Source organism: Anolis carolinensis, chromosome 1, assembly GCF_035594765.1.
Source record: "Anolis carolinensis isolate JA03-04 chromosome 1, rAnoCar3.1.pri, whole genome shotgun sequence".
Taxonomy (NCBI): domain Eukaryota; kingdom Metazoa; phylum Chordata; class Lepidosauria; order Squamata; family Dactyloidae; genus Anolis; species Anolis carolinensis.
In genome coordinates this window covers 327,169,556-327,188,779 of record NC_085841.1, presented here as the reverse complement: position 1 = coordinate 327,188,779, position 19,224 = coordinate 327,169,556, and the positions used below count along the sequence as shown (strand labels likewise).

The window sequence follows — 19,224 nt, the reverse complement described above, 5'->3', positions numbered from 1 at the left end:
CCTGATTAAAGCAGAATACAACACAGTTTCAGTCCCAAACTTAATTTTCACTCCTTTGTTCCCAAATATATATTTTAATTGTAATATCTGTTTTACAGAAACAATTAATGGGGTCACAGAATGAGTACAAAGCTGAGTTGAGGCTCTGCACCCCAGTCATCAAGCCCATTGATCACTGGAGAAAGATTTCTATTTCAACACTTTTTTCTATTTGAAATGATTCTGTTTGTATGCCAAGCTAAGATATTTCAACTTCAAATATTTCTTGTTTATCAATGGTCCAAGCAGGACGTGTATGGTGTGTACCTCATGCTGTAGTAGAAAGAGAGGCCGTTTCCACTATGTTTATATCATGGACCACTACTGGGTGGCTTCTGCCTCCAAATTTGGCTCTAAAACATAATTCCTATGCTAATACTTCCTAACAGTTGCTCCCAAATTCAACTGTGAAAAATGTTTCTATTTATCTTACATGAAATGGGTAAAACAAAATAGCATTTCACCTAAAAAAAAAACTGGTTTGACATTTTAAGGTGCCAAACCCATGCTGTAAGGTGGTGTAGAGGGGGCAAAATGCATGCAAGGGTTCCATACTTTGTATGTAGCATATTATTAGCATTTCAGATTGTTATTATGGTTTTTAGCTTCCATGACATAAAATGGAAGTCCTATTATAAACTACCTGGGAAATTCAGCACGACAGCATTCCCTTTTAGCTTTCAGTGTTCACACATATGGGATTAGAGTTTATTAAGGAAAAGTTCACTTCCAGATAAACTAATTGAGCACTTTGATGTTCCAGGGAGTACCTGGGTAGGAAGGCTGTCTGAAGGAATAGAAACACAGTTGGATTGTCTCAGCTCATACAGAAAAACGTTGTTTCAAGTTTGGCTTAACAACCAATTTTTACCTTTTTTTAAAAATCAGGGCAAAATAGGAGGCTTTGGGAACAATGTGTTGTAAATTCTTCAGCCAATTAGCTTAGTGAATTACTACTGTTTATAATGCACAGGGCACTGAAGTCTGCTTTGCAGTTGTACCGCTGCTGGATTGTTAATAACAGGAAGCCAGCCCCGCTTAGTACAGTGCATCAGCTACACATGAAGCTAAATGTAAAAAACCTGGAGGGGAAAACAGCAGACTGAGATTAGCCTTTATTTAATTTAACATTTGGGGGTCCAACACACAAATGAGCATTTTAGTAGGCTTCATGGTGGAAGTTGCTGTCATTTGTAAAATATTCTGGCCAATTAGCTAATAGTGTGCTTGGATTTCTCCCGTTTTGATACAGTAATACTAAGTACATTGTGAAGCCCAATTATACAAATCATCCCCATATGCCGTACTGGCCTTGCTTTATGAACTGTGTTTATAAATCCTGTGTGAGGAAATGTGTACTTCAGCAATTTAGACCATGTGTAAAAACATAGCCAATAGGATTGTCAAGAAATGGAGCCCCAGTGTAGGAAATCCTAATGTGTTCCGCTATAATAACAGGAGTGTGTCGTATCGTGCAGGCATTTTGATTAAAGGCACATTACTTTATAGTCTTTAACCAACTGAGGTGCTTCTGTTCCTTTTTCTTTTGCCCTTCCTTCCTTCCTTCCTTCCTTCCTTCCTTCCTTCCTTCCTTCCTTCCTTCCTTCCTTCCCTCCCTCCCTCCCTCCCTCCCTATCTCTCTGTCTTGTTGATTTATATAGGATCCAACTTTGGAATTCCTAAGAAAATTTGGGATCGGGCTAGTCTCAGGAACAATAGCCTCCATTATTAACATCCCTTTTGATGTTGCAAAAAGTAGGATTCAAGGACCACAGCCGGTTCCTGGAGAGATCAAGTACAGAACCTGCCTTAAAACTATGGCAACCGTCTATAAAGAAGAAGGGTAAAGCATTCTTATTTCAATCATAAATATCCAGGCCTCTCGTTTGTTCAGGCAAGTCCATAAAACCACATTGTTATATTTCAAATTTGATGAGGCCCATAAAAATCACCCTGCAAAGTGCATTGTGAAAGTTTAGCTTTGCAGAAATGGGCACACACCAATTACATGAAAAAATTCTTCCTTTATCTGAGTTTTCTGGATTTTCATTTGCAAGAATCTTAGTATATTTTTTATTGAAAAAACCTCTAAATGTGTCTATAGAAGAATATTAAACTTGCTATTTCCCTTGGTAAAATTAGAAAAGCAGGATAACTTCAATTGCTTCAGTTGTTAGTGAAGAAAATGAGTTACCACATACAGATGTTATAATGGTTGTTGATCTTGACTGGTTTTATGTTATGCAAAGTTGAGAAGTCCCTGTACTCTACGCAACTAACTGGTCAGTCCACAAGAATAGAGCTTGGTACTGCTTCTATAACCACCTCCTAAAAACCCACTGTATTATGTACTGATCATGTAGACTAAAAATTCAGTCCAGATCTGGAAGCTCAGAAATTGGTTGGAGCACATGCCAGAAAAAGAGGAAGATGTTTGGGCTGTCTGTCTAAGCATGTCTGTGACTACATTTTACTCATCTCCACTCTGACAGTAGAAAAGTTTATTTCCCCCACTTGTATGTCACCCCATTCTTAAGGAAATGGGCATACTTTGAATGTGCGATGAACATTCCTATATTTTAGGACAGGTTTATAACATTTATGACCTCATCACATGGGCTTTCAGCCCCATCCTAGGACGCTGCCAAGATGCAGCTAGGATGGAGCCCATCGCATGAAGCAGGGCTACTTCCGGCAGGGCTCCATGCCAGCTCCCTGCATGCTGCATTTCAGCAGCGTGCTAAGCGGCAGTCCTGAGAACACAGGTCACTACTCGTGTTCTCATAGAGTAGGCCAGGAACAGAGCAGGAGCAAGCTGGGGACAGATTGGTTTCCATGTGGGATGGTAAGGGAGTGACGCAGCGCACTGTCCAACTGATTATCCCCACTGCCCAACGGATTCACCCTGATGCCCCACTGATGCCACTACTGTCCCCCAAGACCTCCATGTGATGAAGTCGTTAGAGACCATGAGAAGCAGCAAATTTATTTCAGTCATGTCTCACTGTTTTTCTGTTTTGTTTTTTGTTTTTGAACTTTCAATGTTTTTTATCATCATCCTGAGTAGGTAGAGACTAAGCATCATTTTGATAGGTGTACTCATACCAAAGTGCCACCAAGTGCCTGGATAATAGCGTCTTTTGTTGTTGTTTATTTACAGTATTTATATTCCGCCCTTCTCACCCCAAAGGGGACTCAGGGCGGATTACAATGAACACATATATGGCAAACATTCAATGCCAACAGACAAACAACATATATAGACAGACACAGAGGAATTTAACATTTTTTTCCAGCTTCACGATTCCGGCCACAGGGGGAGCTGTTGCTTCACTGTCCAGTAGTGGCTGTACTTCCTCATTCCTTTCCTCGTGTTTTGCTGGCAGTTTTATGATGTTGTAAATTAGTTAAATTAGCCTCCCGCATAAAGCGTACCTAAATTTCCCTAATTGACAGATGCAACTGTCTTTCGGGGCTGCATAGATCAACAGCAAGCAGGGCTATTTAATGGTCAGGGGCTTAACCCGACCCGGGCTTCGAACTCATGACCTCTCGGTCAGTAGTGATTTATAGCAGCTGGTTACTAGCCAGCTGCGCCACAGCTGGGTGCTGTGGGTGCTGTTGGGTGCCTTCAAGTCTTCACTCACCAGCACACACCTGTATTTCTCCCCCCAAAGTACAGGGATAATCCAGGACTCAAATCACTACACCAGCTCTAATAATATTTTATATGTGTATTATTTTTTCTTTAATGCTGGTCATTGACCATACCAATAAATAGTGGTCAGAATCCTGTTTGGAAGTTACAGTGCTATGTAGTGTATTCCAGCCCAACTCACCCAACTCCTACTTAGTGGACAGCAGCCACTGCAATCAATGGGGTCCTGTTCCTCTATCACCCAGGAAACACCTGACTGCCGTTTCCCTCCCCTCCTTTGAACGATATTTGGTATTATAAGCAAAAGCAAGACCCCTGTTGCAATTCCACCTCATGCTGCAGGTTATTCTTGCAAAGAGAGACAAGTATGTCAGCCAGCTGCTCCTTGATCAAAAAGGAAACAAACTCCTGTCAATCACAGCAGCTCCAGTTCCCCAAACTTGGTTCATGTCAATACTTCTAAAATGAAAACCCAACCACAGTTGTATTCTTCAAGTGTAATCCTGGCTCTGTAACTGTAAATCCCAGAATTCCATACAATGTTGCCATGGCATTTGAAGTGGAATAATAGCACTATAACAGTGTGATAGGACCACTGAAACATCACAGAATAGTCATTATAGCTGAACATTAATCAGCTGTTTGTCCCCATCCAAAATATTAAAATTTTTGTATTTTTACTATTTCACAAATCTTTTTCCATGCATTAACTAAGCAATGCAATATTTCTAACATTTTAAAATAAAAAACACCTTTCCTTTATTTTTCTACAGATTCTTAGCTTTGTACAAAGGATTGGTGCCTAAGATCATGAGGCTTGGCCCAGGTAACTTTCCTTCCTTAATTGTTTTGAATCCTGTCTTGATCATTTTTAAACATTGTTTTCATTCAGCTATTGAGAACAAAAAAGGCTATGGACAATCATTTTGATAACAAGTTTATGCCACTATTTGAATTATTCAAAGCTTGGGGGAAATTACATTTTGGACTGCAGCTCCCAGAATCCCATGGCCAGTGAAACTGTAGACCCATGATCAACTTTTCCAAGCTCTGCTCTCATTACTGTGCTGTATTTTTCTTATAGTTCTTGACAATTGCTCCCTTCCTTCCTCACACTTGCGCTCTACTTAGGTGATAATATTGTCATGAGTCAGAAAACCAGAGAAAAATGCCAGAGAGATTAGAGGGCAAAGCGTGTTTGCCTGACCCTGTTAGCCAGGAAGAGAATATAAATGTAGTCTTAATAAAGTACAAGTAATTATTTGCCTTTGTTGCTGTTGATCCAAATAATTGGACAGATATCTTTTGTGTGTCATGCCATTACCCTACATCTTATGTGCTTTCTGGATGTCTTTTATAGTTGCACACATATAAAATACATTTGAACTTTATACTCCAGCTGCATATTCTTTAGCCCATATTGAAGGCCAAATTTTAGAAGTAGATTAGCTTAGAAAAGTTTTTTTTACTCATCTATCCAGCAACCAGTATGAAAGACTTGGGACTATATTGTGAAAAGGTGTCTTTTCCAGGTCCTGAAATTGACACATAGGTGTATCTACACTATACATATGTTATTTCCAGTTTGGTGAGAAGTACTTAGAAATCTCTGCTAGAGAGGTCTGATGCTTATCCAAAGATAATTCTAAATGCTCACCACCCAATACAAATTCCAGGATGTCATAACAATTACACTAGTATAAAACTGATATAGTTGTGTACAGTATGCTAGCTACATCCATTAGAGTAGGGCCCGAATCCTGTTTCATCTGTTTCTTTCATGGTTTTGTACCATTTCGTCCATTCAGATTGCACGGAATTGTACAACTCCATAGGAACAAAAGAAACAGTGAAACGAAAGACAGAGGGGAACGGTAACCATTTGGTTGGCAGATTTTTGGCACTTGGTTGTAGACCCCGACTCGCAGTGCCTTCAGTCAAGTGCTGAGCGCTCAATGGCTTGTAGGCCCTGATTGCCAGGCCTACCATTGGGTGCTCAACTGCAGGCCCTGTGAGCCGGGCCTATGAGCCATCAAGCACTCGATGGCTCACAGGTCCGGCTCGCAAGGTCTGATGCTTTGCCGTCCAAGGCCTGAATTTCTTTTGGTTTTTTTGGACCTTGGACAGAAAAGCTTATTTGTGTAGGTGCCCGTTTCCGTAAGCAGCGGACAGAAATAGAAACAGAGCCGTACGAATGAAACAAACAGAAAAGGTAAGTAATTCCATACAAATGCACAAGTCTAATATCCATGCAGGTCAAAACAGATCTATGTTTGAGTAGCTGGCTCGAGGTCTCTTCACACATGAGGTGTAAGCTGAAAAATTATGAACTGGCCTATGGGCAATTTTGTTCTTTGTCTGTTGAAAGGCTGGGTTTAGGGATACGAAATCCACATGAAATGGGGGAAAACATAATTGCCCCCCTCTATTTTTTATTTGAGAAAACATCTCTGTAGGGATCTCTAGGTCCTTCCGATGATTCTTATGTGGAAGTAGACTACAGAGTCACTTTGGAGGACCTTGAGATTCCTAGGAAGAGCATGTAAATAAAATTCATGAATAATCAAATCCAAAAAGTTAAAATCACAAATGTGGAGAGACAAATATGCAACCTTTTTCCGGCTTATTTTCTGGCTTCGTTTTGAAATCTGTGTGTGTGTGTGTGTGTGTGTGTGTGTGTGTGTGTATACTCACTGCATTATATATTATTTATGCAGTATTAAGAAGGTGGTCCATACCATCGCTTCAACCAAAAGGATTCACAGCCCAAATAAATATAGCCTTAAACATGGCGTAATTTTCAAACTTGTTTTAATAGTGTAGCTGCACCATCTTAGTGTCGTGAGTGTATTTAAGTCTATATCAGTCTTCAAAGTCCCACCCAACTTCCTTCCCAGATTGTACTTGTTAGACCTAGGTAATATCAGTCATGTTTTTGCACCAAATTCCATAGGAGTTTCAGTTCTGTCCCATATGTGAAATTATATAAATTTTTAAAGGTATCTGATTTTCTATTTAATACAATGACATTCTTTTTTCTAGGTGGTGCAGTGATGCTTCTGGTTTATGAGTATGCTTATGGGTGGCTTCAAGAAAACTGGTGATCAAAAATATGGCCTTTAAATCTGGTGTGCACAACTGTGACCTCCAGATATTTCTTGGATTGCAACTTTGATCACTACTAGCAGCCATAGCCTGTGGTGAAGGCTCATGGGAGTAGAAGTCCCCAAAACATCTGGAAGACCACAAGTGCTAATTCAGATTTAAAATGACATATATTAAATTACATTTCAGTATTAAATTGGAAGCAAATCTAACATCGTCTATCCCTATAGATGCATCATGAAAAATTATCTCTTCTTAACTTAATATGCCAGTTAATAAAACATGATCTCACATAGCTCTTTGTTAGAATGAAACTCAAGATTATATTGCAGTCACGGACACAAATGCACAAGCAACTTCACCCAACAAAGGCTACAGACAGCACATGGAGTAAGATCCTGCATTGGAGACTGCAGTGTGTAACTTTAAAAGGACGGGCTACAACACTGGTGTAGTACACAAATAAGACTAGTAAATTGTGATGATGGACAGCAGGGCAAATGATCCTATTGCATAACAGGGGTTTGCATTGTGTATCAGGACACATTGTGCCTTGGGGCATGGAAGACATCAAGGCATATTTCACAATGCAAAACATTGTACATTGAGACATGCTATGTGTCAAGACACATTTGGGTGCCTTCAAATCATTTAGGTGCATTTAAGTCACACTGGTGGGTCCATTTGGTCCAATGATGTAGCTATGCCCCAAATCCCTACCTGATAATACTACCGTTCCAATTTAACTTTACATTTGTGAGTTTATGGTGGTACAACTTCCCAACAGAATGCCAGTCATGTTTGACAGCTTAAGTGTTTGACTGATCAAGAAAAAATATCACTTGAATAGTTATATGTTTTTCAGTAACTGATCAATTGTCTGCTTATGATATTAGATATCTATGTACAATGCCACTGTTGAGAACCATTTTGAAGTACTGAAGAAAATGTAAAATAATTTACCACTTAATAAAGAAAAACTACCACAATTATTGAAATAGTGAATCTATTACTGAAAGGTGGGTGCACAGACCAACATACTCAAGGAGGCAGCTATGGGAGGGAAGGGAAGGGATGAAGTGAGGGTATTGCTTCTCCATAAGAACACCCCACCACCTCACCAACAACCACTTTTCCCTCAGTCCTGGCAGTCTAGCATTGCAGAAGTGGAGACATTTAAGATCATTTAAAATAATTCACATTAGGCAGTGTTTTCCTTGTCTAATGAACCACATTTTTTCCTCTAAGAACTTTCTCTGACTACAAAAAAATACAACAACCTGTTCCTTCCTTTGGGAACTCTGAAAGAGGTATATATAAATGCAATGATAAAGTGGCTTTTACTGTATTTGATAAGAGTTCCACTTTGGGTCTCAAGTCGATATGATTAGATATGCTTTGTGGAAGCAGAAAGCCTTTTCATCCATTTATTCTTGATGTTGGTATAAGAATATGTTTAGATATGACTAAGATTCTTCCATTCACCTTCTGTTGGGCCTATGGATTCACAGGGCACTTCTGATGTCTTCCATGCAATTTAGGAGAAGACAAGAGGCCCAGACAACCTCCCCCTCTTCTGCCACTTTGAGACTGTAATGATGGGTAAAACTGATAATGTAATGGTGGGCTACATTATATTGAATATTGTGAATACAATGGTAAAAATCAGACATACCATCACAATTTGTTTTTCTGATCATTGCACAGGTTGTAATTTACAACTTACCATACAATGAACAAAGTCCCCCTAAACACCACCTGCTCTTCAGCAGGAGGAAGAGCAAACAGACCTTCATCTGTATTCTTGTAATGGATGCAGAGCAATGATATCAAATGTAGGGGTCTGTTATCAAATGTAGTGCCTGTTACTTTCTGTGCAGCTATATGAAACAAGCTGGATGCGTGTCTGCTGTGCCCCCCCCCCCCCCCCATTCTCCACAAACCAGAAAATGGCCAGGTTATGGTCTGGGAAACTGGCACTAAGGAAAGGTGATGATTACAAAGTTGGATGGAAAACATATTGTAGTTATCTCTTCTAGTGCATGTTCTCAGCCAGGATGTGAGAAATCAGATTCCCCAAAATTTATTTTAAAATATACTAAGAAGCATTTAAGATTGGAAAGGCTTTGATTTTAAGTAGAAGTGCAGGTTAAAGGTACTTTTCCTTGGTACCATTTCCCCAATCTAAATCCCATTTTTCTCAACTGCTATTACCCAAGCAAGAGAAAAAAAATACAAGGTCAACAACATGTCCCACGGCTGTGCAATTCCCTTCTCAGTGATATTCAATAAGCTCCTTTCCTTCTAGCCTTCAGAAAGAAAATTAAAACATGGCTATGGGACCAAGCTTTTCGAGTATAACTGCAGTGCAATAAATGAACATAGAATCTTTGCAATGATAATTGGAATGGCCCTGCATTACGATTTTGAATTATGTGATTTTAATAATTGATATAAATGTTTTTAGATGTTTTAATTCTCTGGTTTTTAATATAGATGATTACCAATTGTATGTTATTTTAAGACAATGAATTATAATTTTCAAAAGATAAAAGCCGAGATCCTCCATCAGACTTTGTGATGCCTAATTTTACACTGATGGAGCTCTGTTGCTGACACAACATACAAACATGCTACTGAATTATGACAGTTCACAGTGAAGCACCATGGAAGATGACTGTTGTCCAACTGTGATCTCCCATTGTACAGTGGAACGTTTTGTGCATAGGAGCACACACCGGGGCCTGATTGTCCATTGGGACACATTGTGCATTAGGACTGTTGGTTCTGCTAGCACAATGGTCCTAATACCAGCTATGTCTCCATTCCCATTCTGAGGATATCGGCATTACATAATGGTGTAATTCAATATTACATGACCATAAGTCAGTTTATAATAACATAACTTCCCAACAGGATGCTGGCCAAAATATGTAACTTTGAAACTATGTAGATGGCAGTCCCAGTATAGGCAGTAATACTTTTCAACTTGCAGTGAATAAACATGCTGTTCAAGTTCAGCTACTGTGAAAAGAGATTAATCCAGGCTTGTTTATGGCAAGAGAAGATGAAGGTCAAGCTATCATCACACATCCACTTCATTTATTGCATTTGAATTTTATCCTTTCTCTAAGGATCTCAGAGAATTATTTCAACCTGACAGTAATCCTAGGAGGTAGATTAGGCTGATGGAGAGAGCATTTCCAAAAAACTAAATTAGGCATTCAACTAAAGAAGTAGTCTATTGCCAAGCTGAAGTGTGTAGGGTTCCAAGTTCAGTCCCTGAAATAGATAATCTGTTAGAGTTACCAAAGTGGACACTATTGAACCTGATGGAGAAAAGACTATACCCAATATATTCAGAATATAATAATGTTCCACATTTATTTTATTTGGTTTTTTTATTAAAATATGTGTACCTTATATTGTGGAATTTTGGTATGTATGCAAAAGCAATTTAAACAATTTAAATTTCAAATCTTTTAAAATAATGTAAACATATTTAAAACATATTAAACCAAATTAGCAAAATATTTTAAAACCATATAATGTACTTGTTTGAAGCAATTGGTTATGCTCCAAACACTTTAATAAAAAGCCATTCCTGGCAACATGTTAAGGATTTATGATACTGTATGTTGAACCTATGTCATAGCAACTCACTGTTGTGATCATTAGATAGGTCAGAATTCAGATCTGGCCATGCAATGATCCGAAGTTCCCTCTGCCACAAAGAAACCTACCTAGTACACCATGCAGCCTCCCCGACATTGTCATCTCTGAGTTGTCAAAGAGTGGGAGAATCAACAGTATTGCTTTCAGCTTTTCCTTTGATTGGATGTGCTGAAAGGAGCTATTTGCATGACCATGTTTCCCCCTATGTACCCACTCAGGCCCTGAGATCTGCTGGGGAGGCCATTCTCAAGATCCCACCACTGTAACAAGCGTGTTTGGTGGAGACAAGGGAAAGAGCCTTCTCGGTAATAGCCCCTCAGTTCTGAAATGCCCTCCACAGGGAGATCAGACTGGCTCCCACATTAATGACTTTTAGAAGAGAATTAAAAGCTTGGCTATGGAAGCAGGCCTTTGAGAATGATTGAGGATGTATACGTTAACTGGTTGACTGCTTTATTAAGAAGGGTCGGTTTTGTAATCCTTTTAATTTCTGTACATGTTTTAATTGTTACATACTTTTGCCTATTGGTGACACCCTTCTGAATTTTATTAATATGTCATGGTGTTTTATATGTTTTAATTATGGTCTCTAAAGTCTACAAAAATGCTACTGACTTTTTTCATCTCACACCTAAAGCTGATCTTTTTTTGGGAGGGTCTTGCTATCAACTGCATATTGGATACCTCCAATATTAAAGTGAATTTCTCTATTTTTTTTCTTTAAAAAGGAAAACAGATCCATTTTCATTATTGTTTTCTTTATTAATTTAGGGCATTCAAAATATAAAAATAAAAGGCTTTTCACATATATAGCTGCATATACATATATAGCCTCCTCGTGTACAATGCTTCCATCATGTTCTTAATATTTCCAACTTCATAATTCAATCAACTAAAACCTTTTGATAGCACAGATCTCAAAATACGTATTTTTGTTCTACAAGGAATGTTCTAGTTTTCTATCTCAATGCAAAATCAATACTAGTTATGATGACAATTTTCATGTATGCGGACAGGTTTCTTTTATATCCCACTATCAGAATGAAAAACGGTGATCTCAATTGTGTTCTTTAGAAGACGTAAGTCCTATTGCAGTGGTTCTCAACCTGTGGGTCCCCAGATGTTTTTGGCCTTCAACTCCTAGAAATCCTAACAGCTGGTAAACTTGCTGGGATTTCTGGAAGTTGTAGGCCAAAAACTTCTGGGGACCCTAGGGTGGGAACCATTGTCCTATTGGTTTATGTGAGACTTCTAATTAAACATTTATATCCCAAGAATGTATTATCATATACAAAGGCCCAATTCACAAGTTATTGGCTGTGCTGGGAAGGGATGCTTACCGTCATAGTCCAACACATCTGGATGTTAACAGAAGAGGTGATTACTATAGCACAATGGTATACATAAATACATAAGTGTTATAAATATTCACAGACCAAGCACAGCAGGCAAAGTGGTATTACATGCGTGCACATTCCAAAAACTTTTTTTTTGTGCTGCTGCTGCTGCTGCTGCTGCTGTTGCTATGTGCCTTTAAGCCAAATTCAACTCATGGCATCCTTACCATAGGGTTTTATTGGCCAGAGTTCTTCAAAGGAGGTTGGCCCTTACCTTTTCAGGCTATCAGTATGTGACTTACCCATAGGTTTCCATGTCTGAGCAATGATTTGAACCCTAGTGTCCCAGAGTTCTAGTCCAATACTCAAATCACTATACTGCACTGGCTTTGTGCTGTCCAAAACATGAGGGATAAAAACTTTCAGATTACCCCAACTCCCAGCCTGGCCAGTGACTGAGGTTCTGTGAGCTGTCATCCCCAAATTGTGCAGTCCCCCAAAGGATTGTTCAACTGAACCTTCCCCCACATTCCCCACCACTGACTATGCTGATTAGGATTTCATTCGCACAACATCTAGAAGGCTATACAATTCCCACCTTGCTCTATACAGCCAACATTTTCCGTACTGTAAAAGCATTCAGTCCTTCCTAAATGCCGTTTCAGGTCTAAAGACAGCTAATTCTATCCCCAAAATGGAAGGCTGAATGCAGGAAGCACCACTGTTGGTAGTTCACCTGTGCTTCTCACTGTAATCTCTACCCCTGATTTAGTGTAGCTGTCTGGAGACTAGTAACAATGTATGGTCTCTGCTTGTAAACATGCATCCTCCATGTCCAGTATCCTGTGGTTCTCCCAGCCCATTGAACAAGGCTTAGATGTTCATCCAAATGGTTATTTTTCTTAGCAACCTATGCCGAATCAGACCTATTTACTGCTTTTGCAGGGTCTCATTGTTCTCCCTTTGAAATGTCCTCATGTCTTCTGCCCAGTTTCTTGTATGGAAGTGTTTTGAATTGATGGTGAACTTAAGATATTCACTTGGAAGTACATTCCACTGACACCAATGGGTTTACTTCTGCTAAACATTTTTAGGATCAGAGTGACAGTTTTAAAATTACCCATGCCCATGTCTCAGAAGCTTCACCATTCTTTAGTAAAGGTAAAGGTTTCCCCCTGACATTAAGTTTAGTTGTGTCCGACTCTGGGGGTTGGTGCTCATTTCCATTTCTAAGCTGAATAGCCGGTGTTGTCCATAGACACCTCCAAAGTCATGTGGCCGGCATGACTGCATGGAACGCCATTACCTTCCCACCAGAGCAGTACCTGTTGATCTACTCACATTTGCATGTTTTCAAACTGCTAGATTGGCAGAAGCTGGGGCTAACAACAGGACCTCACCCCGCTCCCCAGATTTGAACCGCTGACCTTTCGGTTAGCAAGTTCAGCAGCTCAGTGGTTTAACCCACTGTGCCATTGGGAGCTCCCACCATTCTTTACACCATACAAATATCTTTTTAAAAGAATGAATAAAAATAAAGCAATCTAATTCCTGATTTGGTTCAGCAAGAATACATTAGAAGATTCAATGCCTAATGTACATGAAATCAATCCTGGACTCTGGACTCATTATCAGTTGTATTTTATTTTCTCTTTGATGAACTGATATTCAATCAATACTCAGCTGTTGCTGGACTATAGCCCACAGCATCCCTAATTACTGGCTGGATAGTACAGAGTGGTGGAAGCTGGAGTCCAAATGACAGGTTTCCTATTCCAATGACCCTGGTTTGGTCCACAAGGCTGCAAAGGCCAGTTCAGCTGCAATAAATTCATCTTGCAATCTACCACCAATGTATGTCACATAATGTTCTCAGGCAAATATATAGTCTTCAAATTAATATGAAGTCCAAATCTAGATTAAAGCAATCAGAAGAAATCCCCTAGAAGTAGTCCAGCAGAGAGCATTGATTGGTGATTATATCTCCTTGAAAAGAACCAGATTTTCAACATCTGTTTCACTCATGTCATCAAATTTCCATTCACTGGATATTCTGCCAATCAGAGTAAATAATGTTTGCCTAAATATACAAATAATCTGACCTATCTTGATCTGTTTCCTATGCTCAAAGGTACAGGGAAGCCATTGTTGTCACTAGGCATATACAGTTTCATGAGAACATCTCAGCTCTCTGTCAGTTAAAAATATTAATTCAACCAAGTAACATAAATATGTGTTCGGCACTTTGACTCATCAGCACATAAAATATCTGAAAATTTAAAACTAAGCAGGAATTTGAAGCCATAGTAATTCAATAGGAAGAATGGGATATCCACCGTTCGCAATACTAAAATGGCATGGTCTTAAATTCAGCGTGATAGTACTTTCATGCATCTCAGTTTTGTTAAAACCAACACAATGGGCCCCTTTGCAACATAAGAATTATTTGAGTGTGGGGAAATAAGGCCAACTTTGTCTGTTTGTTTGTTTGTGAGAGGGGGTCCACAAGACAGCTCCTTCCTATGCCAGCTTTGTCACCATTTCTAAGAGGGTAAATAAGCAGGGGTTTTTTACTGCTTGTGAAAGGCCTGTGTGATGATGATGTTTGAAAAGATTGTTTGCTTTATAATTACCTTGAATTTCTATTGAGCTGAAAGATACTGTATATATTCATGTATAAGTCTAAAAAAGATTAATAAAAAAACAACCTCCATTCATTTCAGGCAGGCTTATATTTGATTCCTGGTCAATTGGTTCAAGTGGTGCTCCCGTGCCAAAAGAAAAATGTAACCCGGAAACTCTGTCTGCCCATACTGATTGCATCTCACAAATATTCTCAGTTCAACATATGACTTGACTAAATGATTGCAGTAGAAAAAATGTTTTGGAAAATTTCCCAGGAAGTATCGGCATGACATCACACATTATTTTCTTTGTACGGCCGTAGAAATCTACCTTTGTTGGCATTGTAAAATAAAAGCATGAAATTCTCATAAAAGAGACAGGATCTTATCTTGCTGTTCCAGCAGTATGTGTAATATGGCTAGGAAGAAACAGAGATAATTTTATTAAATCAGTCTTTCAAAATCTGTAATGTATTGTATATTTTTTACATTATTGCACTAGACTTACAAAAATACATAATATATTAATATCTCATAATGCTAGGAAATATGTCAATTTTCAAATCTTTCCTTTTCATGGTTAATCTTCAGCATGCATCTGTAAGCTTGAGGAGGCTTTCTCAAATGATATTCACAACTTTATTATTGTCCAAGGGAAACAGGCCATCTTGAAAAGATTATACTGTTAATGAAAAAGGGTAAAGGAGAGCAGTTGGAATCCAAGTGACCATGTAATGATGCTTGATAAAAGATACAGAAATGTAAAAAAATGAATGTTAAACATTATAAATAATATCTGCAGTACCACCACCAATATACTTAGGAGTGAACCATGCTTATGTACAATAATGTAAAATTTACCAAAAGTTTTTTTTACATTCAATAAAGCCAGAATTAGGGACAAAATTTCCTTTTTGCTTTGTTTTGCTTGTTTTTAAATGTCAACATAAATTTGGGGGCTAGAGCTATTGAACACAGGTAAGCCAAGGAAAAAATACAGTACAATCTCTTTCACAGTGGTTTGGTTAACTTGAGGCAAAATTCACACAAGCACTCACTGGAATGAATATGAAGTGCATAAGAATTTTGCCATGCTTAAACTGGAGAAATTCTTGGTAGATGCTGCCCTTGGGTGATTAAAAATTCTGCACAAAATTTCACATTTAATGCAAGCTATCACTTTGTTTGGATCCTTTCTGTCCATGTTTCTTTCATATTAGTGTAGTGCTGTTTCACTTTTTGATACTGGGATAACCTATAAAAGACTGAGCCATGATCCAAAAAATGAGTCAAGCTAAAGAGCAATTAAAATCAGTGAGTTAGATTCAAATTTCCAATAATGAACTTCCATTCACAGAGGAAGGGATTTTCACTTAATTCTGTTTTTCTTTTGCTCATTGCTCCTGAAAATCTGCATTGGTGAGTTAAGATACCCTCCAGCAAAATGTGATAAATCATTTGGAAGGGATGCGGGGTCGAAGTTACAAGGAGAAGGAGAAACAAGGGAAAATCCCTTTCCCTCTCCCAAGAGCAGGACTTTCCAGTGATTGTCAAATTCATCCCACTGGAGACTTTCCATTTGCAGATTCAGCCCACTGGGATTTAAAATTGGTCAGTTTCAGTTTTCTGTCGAAGAACACACATTCGTTTAATAAGATGCAGGTGCCTCCACCCAATGCATGAAATGTTCCCTACAAACTGTCTCTAACAAGAAAAGGAAAACAGACAACAGTTGAGTAGTGGAAAGACAAATTATGACCCAGACCCATATTTACATATAGAAAACAAAAGTATTACTGCCTTTGTAATCACAATAAAATACAAGATAAATAACAGAGTTGTGTAATCATTTGGTTCTATAATTTCTTACTTATAAAAAGTAATCTGTTAACCAAAAACTGTTCACTTGTCCATACATTTCAAGATAGGAACTTCTCAGAACTTCTCAGAAGAGAATTTCTGTTTTGTCGCAGTTTTCAGTTAGAACTGTAGAGTCATCTATCAGTTTTCTTTGACTGTTTTTACCCCAAAATCTGAAACAATTGCACGTAGAGAAGGTCATGTTGATTCAGAATAAATATGTGTGGTTTTACCAATCAAATAGTCACACAACAAGCCCTCTGAGGGTTGTAAGATCTTCTTTATGCAAAACAGTGCAACAACACATTTATTACTTCCTTACATTATTTACACTTATGGAACCTCCATGATCTTTCTTTTCTCCCCACCCATTCTTTTTGGAAGTAAACTGTCATGGAGAAAAATAGTTGAAATATCACCAACCCACAACGTCATTCTGTATGAAGAAATTGTGGGAAAAGCGAGACAACAAGAGGAAGAGCTGGACTGAAATTGTTCTGCCATGCTTCTGATATCAGAGTGCAGAAGCTGTGACCGAATGACTACCTTCTCTGGATGTCGACATGCCCTTGAAAGTCAGTGATGCTGGGATGTCACAATTGTGGGGGGAAATTGGAGTCCCTCCAGCATGCTGCCAGCCATGGCCAGCTACGTAACCAGAAGGAGCAGCACTGTATGCCATGTAAGGGGACACCTGTGCTGTGGTGGGGTATGGTGCCATAGCTGGTGCAGAGACAAAGCTTCCGACTGTTGGAAGTCCATTTGGTGCCTAGAAGAGATGACGGAAAAAAACATATGAATGGTTGCAGTTTTCTAATCACTGTAAGAACCTAAAACTAACAACTTTTTAAAATATGGAGTTAAATGCTTTAGGAAACTGGCAGAGAGTTTCAGGGGTCACAGAAGTGCAATCAAGAACATGTGTTTTGCCCATCCCAGATGGCAAGTGGGATGTAGACAGTGAATCCATAAATACTAATTGTGAGAAACAACTACACAACACAAACAGACTGAAATTAAAGAAGTCGGTAAATCTATTATCTGACTATACCTGTTGCAGACTTTGACATTGTCCCTGAACATGCTTGGTTAATGTAATTTAAACTGACATTTTGACTTTCCAGAACTGGGGATGAGAAGGCAAAATCAAACACATTGAAGAATCTAATGACTTTCACACTTTCATTTGTCTTCAGAGTTTTTATTCTGATGTCAGGAAAGTTCTCCAAGTTCCATTCAAAACAATGTTTGGGCCAGAGAGTGTTGGCTGGCTCCTCGCTCCTTCTGCAACTCCTTGTCCTGGCTCCCCCACTAGACTAAAGGACACCCATAACCAAAACTTGGAAAAATTAGTTTCAAAAGACTACAGCTCCCCAAATTCCCCAACTGACCATGGTGACTGGGGATTCTTCGAAGTAAGTCCCCAAAAAGTCATGTTTCAAGCTCTGTCTTCAGCCCTTCAGGGCAAAATTGTAGAGGTCAAGAGGAATGTCAAAGGGAAGCAGAGGGAAAGAATAAAAGTTATGTTCTTCCCTGCCCAGCGGTGGCCCAAAGTCCCACTCATGATAAGAACCTTCTTTCCATGATGGAGTTTTCTCAATCCAACCCACTAATTAATTGCAAAAAGTAGTAATGACACCATTGAGGTTAATATATTCCTTTTTCTCTTTCTTTCAGCTTGTAAATAAAATAAAGTTCTTCATCTAAAAAAAAAATCTACTTGTGCTTTCTGAACTGGATATGCTGTTGTGCTTCAGTGATGGGTTGGTTTGTTAATTATTTCAGTGGGTGGTTTTAATGATCTTTGTAGTTTTTGTGTCTCTTTTGTTTTGATTTTAAGCTTGTATACCACTGGGGGTGCTCTATGTTAAGGAGCATGTGGCTAATAAAAGCCATAAATTTAATTTTTAAGACTGAAATATGTTCAATGACTCACAGGGTGGTCATGATGTTAGAGGGCGAGGAGGACAAGTGATGCATGCTGCCTTGAACTCATTGGAAATAAGAAAACACACAAGTGTAACAAATAAATTAATTGAATTAAATATATCAATAGCATTGTGGCAAAATATAAGATTGTTGAGTTACATGAAATTTTACCAGATGAGGCAAGAAAGAGATTTCCTTAGAGGAAAGGAGAAAAAGTGAGAGATATGTTAGTTGTTGGACAAGGGGAAATTATGTAAATACTGTAAATTATCTGAATGGGAAGTGGTGATAATTGAACATCATTGTGTTTAGACCGTTCCAGAGATGTGATTGAACAATGGAATTCTATAAGTAGTTTGAGTAGGTTGAACAAGGTATTATTATTATTATTATTATTATTATTATTATTATTATTATTATTATTATTAAATATCCCACTTTCTGCCTCATCACTTAAATCCAGTTTCTGCCTCCTGAAGAATTCTGGGGTTTGTACTTTGGTGACACCCAGAACCTGTCTTGCTGAGCTGTTTAAAGCCCCCTCCCGCAAGTGGATTTAAAGTGGATTTAAAATGGATCTAAGCTCTAGTGTGATGAGTCTCCCCCAAAGGGGACTCAAAGTGGCTCAAAGTTCAATGTGAGTTAGGGGATTTTAATGCACTAAGAAGCAGAGACTTTGCGGTGGTGAGAGGAAAAGAAGTCTTCAGCTAAGTTTGATCATTTACTCCACTCTATGAAAATGGTAAGGGTTGTTACAGTTACCAAAATTAAATTCAGTTACATATCCAGCATGGAAGTAATCAGGTCCTACACATTTATATTTTTTTTAAAATCAGCAAAAATTATCCATAAGTATAGTTGGCCCTCTGTATTCACAGATTTTGAATACATGGATTCCACTATCTACAGCAGGGTCCTCAAACCTTTTAAACAGGAGGCCAGTTCACTGTCCCTCAGACCGTTGGAGGGCCAGACTATAGTTGGCCACCGAGCAATG

General features: G+C 38.6%; 2 protein-coding genes across 4 annotated transcripts in view; one reads left to right on the top strand and one right to left on the bottom strand.

The window, feature by feature from the left end:
- Positions 1-14,671, top strand: part of slc25a21 (solute carrier family 25 member 21) — a 295,483-nt gene extending 280,812 nt beyond the window's left edge. For 2 of the 3 annotated variants that reach the window (XM_062968293.1, XM_062968294.1), the window contains exons 8-10: positions 1,701-1,882; positions 4,471-4,523; positions 14,538-14,671. In XM_062968293.1, coding sequence (XP_062824363.1) covers positions 1,701-1,882; positions 4,471-4,523; positions 14,538-14,671 — 369 coding nt within the window. Of the gene's footprint in view, positions 1-1,700; positions 1,883-4,470; positions 4,524-6,739; positions 7,795-14,537 lie in introns of those variants that run through there. The other variant, XM_008102807.3, reaches the window with a different exon arrangement.
- The window catches only part of pax9 (paired box 9), a 51,759-nt gene continuing 43,753 nt past the window's right edge, over positions 11,219-19,224 (bottom strand). The window contains exon 4 of the mRNA XM_062968295.1: positions 11,219-17,067. Coding sequence (XP_062824365.1) covers positions 16,813-17,067 — 255 coding nt within the window. The 3' untranslated portion in view covers positions 11,219-16,812. The remainder of the gene's footprint in view (positions 17,068-19,224) is intronic.